At 39.0% G+C, this 11,367-nt stretch overlaps 1 protein-coding gene across 1 annotated transcript; it reads left to right on the forward strand.

The window, feature by feature from the left end:
- The first annotated feature begins 2,918 nt into the window (after positions 1-2,918).
- On the forward strand, positions 2,919-3,491 carry LOC145049540 (uncharacterized). Its single transcript, XM_078997926.1, has 2 exons — positions 2,919-3,037; positions 3,083-3,491. The coding sequence occupies exons 1-2, from the start codon at positions 2,919-2,921 to the stop codon at positions 3,489-3,491; spliced, it is 528 nt and encodes a 175-aa protein (XP_078854052.1).
- The last annotated feature ends 7,876 nt before the right edge of the window (positions 3,492-11,367 follow it).

Consider the following 11,367-nt stretch of genomic DNA (forward strand, 5'->3'; position numbering starts at 1 on the left):
GAACCATGTCTTGACAAGATATACTTGTCACTTTCTAACACTTGTTTTTAACCAGAATTATTTAATACAATTTCAGACACGAGATTCTTACAAATCCCTGGAACATATAAAACATTCTTGAAACACAAACATTTCCCAGAAGTAAAAGTAAGTAAAATAGATCCTATGCCCTTGATTGGTTCAGTTGCATCATTCCCATATTCACAACAGATCCATCTTCAATTGGATGAAAGTCCTTGAACCAATATAGATCTTTGCAAACATGACTTGTTGCTCCTGAATCAACCCACCATGCAACTTTATCATCCTGCACATAAAATGCCTTAGAAATCATAGAAATATAACTCTGATATATATATTTAGAATTCTGAAATGAAACAGTATCTGACCTTGTTGCTTTTCTGGATCCTTGGATCCACTTGGTCCAGCACCATCCTTATTCACTTAGCGAAGACAACAATCTTTCTTGAAGTGACCCGGTTTGTGACAATTCCAAGAAACCAACTTAGCCTTCTTGTTGGAAGACTTGTCATGCTTTCCTTTAAACTTCCTTTTTCCATTAGACTTCTTGGTATTCTTTAAACTTTCTCCTTACACCATGTTCACAGAAGAGGAACCAACTTGGTTCTTGCCTTTAGGATTCTTATCAAGTTCTTCAGTCCTTAAGGACTCTTCAATCCGTAAATGACTTCCAAGTTGAGTCAAAGTTAATTCCTCTTTGTTATGTTTCAGTTTATGTTTAAAATCTTTTCAGGAAGGGGATAGTTTCTCAATTATCACAGCCACAACAATGGCTTCATCCATTTTCAGATTGTGTTGAGCAAACTGTCCTAGGATGCTTAACATTTCATGGAATTGTTCCATAACAGGCCTAGAGTCAATCATCTTGTAACCCATAAAGTTACTGACAAGAAACTTCTTGCTAGAAGCATCTTCAACCATGTATTTGGAGTGAAGAGAATCCCAAAGTTCTTTTGCAGATTCGAAATTTTGATAGATGTCAAAAAGAGAGTCAGACATACCATTGAGAATATAACCACGACATATGTAATCATCATTTTCCCACTTTAATCTCCTTCTTGTTGCCTCCAAAGGTTCATCTTCAACAGATTCTGGTAAGACTGGCATGGGTGTACTCAGAAACATACACCACTTTCAGAGTGGTAAGGAGAAAGTGCATCTTCTTCTGCCATCTTCGCAAATCTTGCCTTTCAAACTTGTTCAATTTGTCAAACTTGCTTGTCATATCCTTAATAGAATCACCACTTGCCATGATTACAAAATACTTCAATTTTTGTTAGAAAAAGAGGATGAATAGATTGCTTGGATTCTCTAAAAGTCGTGATTCACTATCAAATTGAAGTATTTCGATGGTACAGATCGAACACTTAATTGGATGAAATTCAGAGAATGAAATCTGAGAATGTATGTGAAATGTTCTTCAAGATGTACCAGAAAAAATGACCAAAAAACATATATATCATTCCTGTCTGAAAATTGTCAATAGACAGTTACAAACTGTCATAAAACTACCAAACCTGTCATTAAACGGATCTCAGGGAAAAAAGGGTCAACTTTCTAAAATTGGATTTTTGATGCATTTTTCGATCCCAGCCTGGGGCTCTGCCCCTTGGACCCCGCCAGAGGCTGCCGCCCCTGGGACCCCGCTCCCAGGGGCGCTGCCCCCGGACCACCGTTCGTTTAGGGGCTTCACCCCTAAATAACTTGTTCAATATTCAAGAAGATCACTTTTGGTAACAAATTTAATCCTATTTGAAAGGCCAAAATATATATGGTTTGGGCTAGGCATGAATGTATGGATGAGTTAGGGCATTTGGCAATGTATTTTGGAGTCTTTTGTGTATGCTTCATGTTTTCGGTCTAGGAAGTATTCTTGGTCAAAGTGTGACCGAAAAACTGTTTTTGGTCCTGGTCTGTATATATAGAGGCTAGGTTGTCAGGTTCACTATTCAGTTGTACTTTCAGGAGTTTTCGGTCACAGAGTTGTATTAGACGGTTCGTGTGTTTAATCGTATGGATGCTCAGTTTCATTCATCTTCTACTCCATTTCTTCTTTGTTTTCTTATGCTTGATTGATCATTGGTGAAGATCCTTCCATCAAGGACCTAACAATTGGTATCAGAGCTAAAACCGGTGTCAATCAAGTGTGTGTAATTAGTTTTCTGCTTCACAAGTCATGGTCTTCACGTTCTCAGTTTTATTGAAGTTTATTTTGTTCGAGCTTTGAAGATCAGATTATAGTTTGCATCGTGTGGAATAGAGATTTGCTTGGATTTCGGCTTTTTCAGACTGAACTATTATTGTTTTCGGTTTGATCTTTATCAATCGAAAACGTATATTCAGTTGATTTCTGCTCAGATCTAAGTAGTTTGGAAGCTGTGTTTGAAGTTTCAAGCGTGTGGAAATCAAAATTGGATCGAAAATTTAAGTTACTCATTGAAATCCGTTAGTTTTCGGTTCAATCTTCAGAAACCGAAAACTGTTCTTCAACAGAAAACCTTTGAATCTTCAGAAACCAAAAAGTATTCTTCAACCGAAATCTCTTCAATCTTCATAAACCGAAAAATGTTCTTCAATAGAAAACCTTTGAATCTTCAGAAACCGAAAAGTGTTCTTCAACCGAAATCTCTTCAATCTTCATAAACCGAAAACTGTTCTTCAATAGAAAACCTTTGAATCTTCAGAATTGTTCTTCAACCGAAAATCAATCAGCTTTCAAAAACTGAAAAGTTTTAATTCTTCATAAACCGAAAATCCTTAATTCTTCGTAAACCGAAAAACCAAAATTCTTCATAAATCGAAAAAAACGTTATAATTCAGAAACTGAAAACCTTCATTTACTTTAGAAACCGAAAACAGTTGATCTTTTTGTCTTTTTTTCAAGTTAATTTAAAAAAATGGAATCTCAAAGCATGTCAGCTCATCATGATATGGATGCGATTAAGGGAACTACTTCTCGAATTCCACGACTGTTATCTGTGGAAGGATTTCCAGAGTGGAAATATCGGATCAAGAAGTACGTCAAAATGAAGGATTTCAAGATATGACGAAGTATTCTTAGGGGTCCAATTCGCATTACTACTACATTGGAAGATGGAACGATAATTGATAAGCAAGTTAAGAACTATACAGATGATGATTTTGAGAGAGTCGAGGAGCAGGGAAAGGCTCTTGCTACACTTACCATGGCTTTATCTCCGGAAATCGCTCAAGGTTTCCATGAATATACATCAACAAAGGCCTTATGGGAAGCACTGATAGAAGTCTATGAAGGTAACGAAGACATGAAACAGAGTCGCCAAGACATGCTGCGACAAAAGTTCAATATGTTTAACTATGTCTTGGGAGAAACACTTGAGAATCAATTGCAAAGGTTTATTGCACTCACCACAGAAATGAGTTCTGCTGGTGTGATGGTTACAAGATCAGAGATCAACAAGAAGCTGCTAAACTCTATACCAAAATCCTAGGATATGAATGTCTCAGTGATTAAGAAAACCAAAGATTTGAACCGTTTAAGTTTCGCTGAAACTACGACAATCATTAAGGCTTGTGATCTCGATGATAAGCAAAGGGAAATTAATCATGTCAATTCATACTCCACAAAAAATCTTGGGATTCAAAACCACAAGCAACACTGCTTTCTCAAGCTTTTCTACCCCTCAAGCTCCTCAAGTTCATATTCCTCAAGCTCAACCCTGTGTGACTCATCAGCCCATCTCATACGTTACACCTCAAATGCAACACATTCAAGTTCCTCAACCTCAAACTTTAGCTCAACAAGTTGGTTCTAGTGTTGGTTCATCCACATCTGCACTAGTTCAATCTCATGGTCTCAGTTCTCAAGTTTCATTTTTAAAAGAAAAGGAAGAAAATCTGGCCCTCGCAACTGGTTTGGTAAACTGTTACAACGCCTTTATGGCCGGAGAACTCTCCCCACAACTCTCATTTGCTGACCTAGACCAGATCCATCCTAAGGATGTGGAAGAGATGGACATTACATGGCAGATAGCCATGGCGGTTTTCAGGGCAAAATAGTTCTCCAAGAAAACAGGAAAGAACAATTGGAGTGTAAATTCCGACAAGAAAGTGGGATTCAACAAAGAAAAACTGCGATGTTACAACTCCCATGAGCCTGGGAATTTTGCAAAGGGAATGTCCAAAGCCGGATCGAAGAGAGAATTCTGAGCGAACCATGGTGTCGGTGACCTATGTCAACAAGGGATCCTCGTCAAACAATCAGACTGCTAACATGGTGGTGGTGGCTCAATCCTTTAATTAGGAAGACCAAGTTCAGGCTCTGAATATTTCAGGACCTGAAAAAGCACATCTTTCCCAGATCAAGGACGGCATGGAAGAAGAAATAGAGAAAGATCCTGAAGAAGAGATAATGAATCTTCAGTTTGCATTCATGGTGCAAACCACTCCAGAGTCTGCCAAACCCGAGGTTAGTGAATTTGGTTGCTCTCAATCTTGTATTAAAACTGTTAAATTTTTGCGAGACCAAATTGAATTAATCAAGAGAGAGAATGAGGACCTTAAATATGAGGGTTACACACTTAGGAAAAATCAAAAGCCTTTAAAGACACAATTAGAAAATAAAACAAAGGACTTTAAGAAACTGCAAGAGGATTACAGCAACAAATGTGAGAACTATGATCATCTCAAAAGAAAATTTGTTGTTGTAACCACTGAACTTGATGCATTGAAAATGCTGAATTTATTTTTAACAAATTCAATGGGTCAAGTGAAGTTGTTGCAAAAATGATAGAAGGATAGATGCAGTGGAAGGATATTACTTGTGGTAATCAGATAAAAGTAGGATTAGGATTTGAGAGTGTCACTCCTCCCTTCAATCATAATTACACTGCTATTCCCTTGTCTCAAGAAGAAATTGACAGAGAACCTTTCATGGTTTATGGGAAATCAGCTTCTGAACAAGCAAGACGATCAAATGATAAACTCTTGGATACTAACATTTCTACCTCAAGTGCCGATAAGTTAGTAGTTCAGGGGGAGCAAGAAGCTGAAAAGTCTGAGTCGAATAATTTTGTGTCCAAATTTGGTGTTGAATTCTGTGATGAATATGTTTTAAGTTCAAACACTAAAGTTTTTGTTTCTGGTGGTGTGTTGTTTCACAATGATGTTTTTGAAAATAATGATGTTGTTTCTGATAAAATTGCTAAATCTGATTTGAATGCTTCTACATCTTCCACGTTTGCTACACAATCTAGTGCTTGTTCATGCAAATGTGAAAATGCTAGAAAAGACAATAAAAACTAGAAATCTGACAAGAGCAGTACTCAGTCCAACGATAATAAACAAATTTGGTTCAATTGTGGTACTGCTGGTCATATTTCTAGAAATTGTTTAAACCGAATGTTTGTGAATCACATGTCAAAGAGGGGAGAGAATGAGTCTAGAGGAAGATCTTTAATTAGAAAATCCTCCAGAACCCGTTCTCGAGATGAGGACTGGAAAACAAATCAAAACAAGAAAATGGAAAGTTTTCAAATGAACAAACAGGTTTTCAATAAATTCATAAATAGTTTGCCAAAATCAACCCAAGCTAAGCCAAAGTCGATTTCATCAAAGAGTAGATCTGGATCTTCAAATTCTTCGAGTAGAAAATCCACCTGCTCAAAGAAAAATAAAAAGAAAACTGTTTCAAAACCTAAATATCAATGGATGCCAAAATTAAAATCTGATCAATCGTCATCCTCCTCTGTATCTGTTGAAAAAGGAGTATCAAAAGAAAATATGGAAGATGAATCTGTGAAAGGTAAAGGTCAACCTAGGTCTGTAATGACCTGAGACCCAAATCTAAATGATTCCGCTCATCGTGCAGGGATAGTTGCGGAGGAATGTCGTCAGACCCTGGTATGTCGACAACGACGACTCCTGGCATATGACTGGAGATATCTCCCAACTGCGCGACATTCAGACATTTAATGAGGGGTATGTCTCCTTTGCGGGCGGAGAAGGCGGAAAAATAACGCAGAAGGGAACGGTGACCAACGGAGTGCTCAGTTTTGAGAATGTCAATTACGCTTCTGAGTTGAAGCATAGTCTTCTGAGTGTCTCCCAAATCTGTGACAAGGGTTACTCAACACAGTTCACCGATAAAGAATGTCTAATATTAAAGCCGGACATTGTCATCCTGGAGGAATGGATTCTCATAAAATGAAAGCGGGATGGGAATGCCTATATTATCGACATGAACAACGATGTACCCGATGAAGTCACTTGTCTCTTTTCCAAAGTCTCAAAACAACACGCAAAGTTGTGGCATCGTCGACTTGGCCATGCAAGTGCAAAGAATCTGAATCGTCTTGCTAAGAACGAAATGGTCTGCGGTCTGGCTGTCAGAGATTTTATTACCTTTGAAAAATGTGTTTCCTGTGCTCAAGGAAAACATCATCGGAAACCACATCTGCCAAAGCAGGTCAACTCCATCAGTCAGGTGCTCCAACTATTGCATACGGACTTGTTTGGGCCGGTCAACGTTCTCATCATCAACTGAAATTCATATTGTCTCGTTGAGATAGATGATTTCTCTCGTTTCACGTGAGTCTTCTTTCTGTCCAACAAAGCTGGGATCGCAGATCTTATCAAGAAGTTCATTGTGATGATCGAGAACCAAACCAACCACCAAGTGAAAGCGCTTCGTACGGACAATGGAACAGAGTTCAAGAACCCTGTTCTTGATCATTTTTGCACCGAGAAAGGGATCGTGCGTCAATTTAGCTCTGTCCGGACACCATAACAGAATGGTGTTGCCGAGCGAAGGAAACGGACGTTACAAGACGCCGCAAGGATGATGCTTCGTGATTCTAAACTTCCAGTTTTCTTTTGGGCGGAGGCGATCAATACAGCTAGTTACGCTCAAAATCGTGTCCTGATGAACAAAGCCCAAATGAAAACACCGTATGAGATTGTCTTTGGACACAAGCCATCTGTCAGCCATTTCCGAGTATTTGGCTACCCTTGCACCCTTCTCCACTTGGAATGAAACCCAAAGTTCAATGCTAAAGATGATGATTTCTATTTTGTCGGATACACTACTCGTACTGCTTACCGGGTATACAACAAGAAGACGAAGCAAATCATTGAGTCTTTCGATGTCCGCTGGCTTGAAGAGAATGAGACGGACGCTAGGGTGGGTCTTGATTGGCTATTTGACTACACATCTCTAGTCCAATCCTTTAGTGTGTCGTCTGATAACCAAGCTGGGTCTACCTCTTGCTCGAAGACAATCATTGAAGACAAAGATGAAAAGGTTGTTTACAGACCGCCATTGGTTTGTGCTACTGATCTTCCGGTGGAGTCACCTGTTTCAACTACTTCTCCTATGTCCCCAACACAACATTCTGCTCTAGATGCTGACGCTACTCCTTTAACTCCTGTTGAAATAGGGTTCATGAACCAAGATGTTTCCGCTGTCACTCAAAATCTAATGGAACTTCTCTTTCCTGAACATATCACAGATGAGTTTGTAGCAAATTCACCACTCGAAGCTGGTACATCTACCATGGATTCTTCAGCACATGACGGAGCTATTAATATCCATAATCTTCCTGTTTCATTCAATGATATTAGTCACGCAATCCCCTTTCGCATTCAGCGTGATCATCCGATAGAAAACGTTATTGGCCAGCTGGGCGACGGAGTTCAAACGAGAAGCAAGAGCGGAGGTGTCAACACATGTCTCTATTCCTGCTTCATCTCTCAAATAGAGCCCAAGAACGTCGAAATGGATTTGAATGAGCCTGCTGGGTAGATGCCATGCATCACAAGCTCAATCAATTCGAAAAGCTAGGGGTTTGGAAGTTGGTGGAGCTGCCTAAAGGAAAGAAATCTCTTGACACTAGATGGGTGTTTCAGAACAAGCAAGATGATTCGGGTGTCATTGTTCATAATAAGGCGAGATTGGTGGTCCGTGGGTTCAGACAAATTAAGGGTCTTGATTATACAAAAGTCTATGCTCTGGTGGCACGCTTGGAGGCTATTCGTATCTTTCTCGCTTATGCTTCCTATATGAACTTCATCGTATATCAAATGGATGTCAAGACGGCTTTCCTATAAGGCAAAGTGAAGGAGGAGATTTATGTTGACCAACCTCCTGGGTTTGTTAACTCAAAACTTGCTAACCATGTCTACAAGTTAGACAAGGCTTTTTATGGGCTGCATCAAGCTCCCAGAGCCTGGTATGCTACCCTCACACAGCACTTGCTCAACCATGGCTATTCCCGCGGCACTATCGATCAAACCCTATTCATCAAGCATGTCGGTGCAGACCAGATTCTTGTTCAAATATATGTAGACAATATCATTTTCGGGTCGACAAGTCCTAAGCTATGCAATGAGTTCAAGGACGTCATGAAAAAGTGCTTCGAAATGAGTTCATTGGGGGAGATGACTATGTTTTTGGGGCTTCAAGTCAAACAGTGTTCAGCCGGAATCCTGATTCATCAAGCCAAGTATGTGGAAGATATGCTCGAGAAATTCGGGTTCAGAGACGCTAAACCTGCTTTGTCACACCCCCAAACCAAGGATGGTGGAAACGTCCGGGGGTGGAGGACTTCATGTATAGTATCATAACCACAATTGCAATAGTAATTTAAGCAAACACAACCAACATATATATAATTGAAAGAGTTACATCATTGTATGAGTTACATGTTTCCAAATCAATTACAATATGTTGACAAAACATGAAATGTTGACGTCTTAACGTCCCATCCTTAAAATGCACTTTGATACATGTTTAGTGATTTCCTAAGAATACAAGTTGTTTGAAAAAGTGTCAACACAAAGGTTGGTGAGTTCATAAGCTTTTGTTTTCAAACTTGATAAAAGTCTTTCTCTTGTAAATGTCATGTTTGTTTCAGAAAAATCCGATATTTTCCTTAGAACGTGTAATGTAGTCTTATATCCGAAGACCAAAATGTATAAGTAACCTCTCTTACTAATAGAAAATGATATGTGTGTAAATCGACATATACACATTTGAAATAAATGAAATTCCCGTAAATTCTTATGTTTGTTAATACTTTCTGTGAGTTTATTATAACCATGCTATGACCTAGTTGGCCTGAAACGACGTTCTTCAGGCGTCGTAGATGTTTATGACATTTGTCACCCCAGACCTGCCGGTCTAACTGTTGTATGCAGTTAAGGTGTGGGTTTGTCAAGCCCAATATAGATCTATATACAACTATCACGCTCTCCCTCCAGGAGACTCTGGTTACAATACAGGACTTAATGGTATATTTGAAGCAAATGTCTCACAAAGTCTTTAACAAATTTACGTGTAATGTAATGAAAATCCCTTATTGTATAAATGTACACTTTTTGTATGGGTGTGTTATGTAATGTATCATAAACCATACCTATTATAGTTTATCAAAACAAGGGTAGTAATGGTAACGTACGTAAACTATATTCAACGTAGTTCATTCAATTGTTTGAGTAAAATGGATGTACTTTGATTACAACAATCGTGTTATCCTTTATATTTCATATGTATATCTATATCAAAATCCATTTATTAACTGACGCATTTTCATATACCAAGATAAAATGTCATTCATTTGTAATAACATACATTCACATAAAGATATACACCTTGCTCAACATGTTACAAGGTGATAATAATATGTTAGCATTTTTCTGTTAGTAACAGCTTCGATCATTGTTATTAGAAAACTTATAAAAACTTCATAATAGATCCAAATCAGAATCCATAAATTCTGGGAGTTTGTTTAGTGAGTCTAGTTTGTTCATAAATTTTTCCATGATTTTTAGTGACCTCCAACTTAGGTGAAAACGTCCATAAACACAGACTGGTCCGGATTGGTTCTTGAAATGATAGGCAGTTTTGCAAAAATCACCATAAATTGTAGAAAAATTGTATGGAGATGTGCAAGTAACCATTTTAAAGCTAAGAACTTGAAGTACTTTCACCTTGTACGGTTTTGAAAACAAAAATGTTTTAGTTGACGAAAACAGTCCGTGAATGGAGTCCAACTTTTCTGATGTATGCTGTTAGAAACATATAGTTGTGTTCTTGATGATTTAACTTGTATTCTCCCTCTTAAAACTTAAGAAAATATGAAAATGTAGGGGTATGAACTCACCTTGAGTGATTTCAGTAGATGGATGATGGAGAAATATAGTATTCCACTCAAGAACACTAAGAAGATGTCTTGAAGGTTCGATGATCTAACACTAATGTGTTGGAATTCGTGTAAGCAATCTATGATTTGGAGTAAGAAGAAGTGAAATAATTATGTGGAGGATGAATATACTTACCAAAAGTGGGAGAAAACTTGGAAGAAGGCCCTTGAATCTCGAATTTTTGGTGAGAGGATTGAGAGAGAAAAGTGTTTAATCTTTGGTGAAATGAGAGCAAGTGAGTGAGAATGAGGAGAGAGGATGAGTGTCCATCTCTAAAAACGTGGGAATAACTTGTGAGAGAGGTAAAAAGTACAAGGAAGTGACAATGTATGGTGGGGAGGAGTGTGGGTTAGTCATGGAGTGGGTATGGTGGTTGCTTGTGTCATAATTTAAAGAAAAGTCAACACTCCACCTCTTGTACTTCACCCACTCTTCTAGGATAAGCATTATGCCCCAAAACGTGATTAATTATGAGATGAGGGGTTTTATATGTAAAAATATGTTTTTGGTTGAAAACCCCATCCTAAAATAATTAAATTCGGGCTTAGAACGCAAAACTAGTCGAAAACTGGGAAGAAAGGCAAAATCTGCGAGACTTCTCGGTCCTGGCCGAGGTTCGGTCCTGAAGCTGTTGGGCCCGAAGGCGAAATAGACCGAAAGTAGAAGGAAGCGAAATGGGGCGAAGGCGAAATGGAACGAAGGGTTCGGTCCCCTGGTTGCGAGGTTCGGTCCTGAGAGGACCTTCGGGTTCGGTTCCAGTGAGGCTCGGGTTCGGGTCTTGTGCGAGGTTCGGGCCCGAGAGCACCCTTCGGGTTTGGTCCTCTTGGTTTCGGTTCAGTAGTCTCTGGGTTTGGTCCCTAAGAGGACTTTCGACCCTAAGAGGCTTCGGCCCTAAAAAGGGGGTTTCGGGTCTTTTAGCGTATTTCGCCTGTTTTTACCCCGTTTTAAGTGGTTTTTGACCCGGTTAAGGGTCGGGATGACCCGAAAGACTATGAAAAGTTACAGGAACCTTTGAGAGAGATTTGGGAGAGATTTGAAATAGAGAGAGATAGAGTGAATATAATTTAGGGAGGTTTCGTTTGTGACATTTTTGAGTGTCCGGCTTCGCAATGCAAGGTCCGTAAGCCCCGTTATGCCATGTTTTAGCGTCTTACACACTCCCGATGA

The sequence above is a fragment of the Lactuca serriola genome, chromosome 5 (genome assembly GCF_051521515.1).
Source record: "Lactuca serriola cultivar US96UC23 chromosome 5, Lser_US96UC23_V15, whole genome shotgun sequence".
In the NCBI taxonomy this organism is placed as follows: Eukaryota; Viridiplantae; Streptophyta; class Magnoliopsida; order Asterales; family Asteraceae; genus Lactuca; species Lactuca serriola.

Bases quoted from the DNA above. Each gene is read 5' to 3' on its own strand.
- LOC145049540 (XM_078997926.1), top strand. From the start codon at position 2,919: ATGGAATCTCAAAGCATGTCAGCTCATCATGATATGGATGCGATTAAG. The intron at 3,038-3,082 runs GTACGTCAAAAT...AAGTATTCTTAG, and splicing joins TGGAAATATCGGATCAAGAA to GGGTCCAATTCGCATTACTA.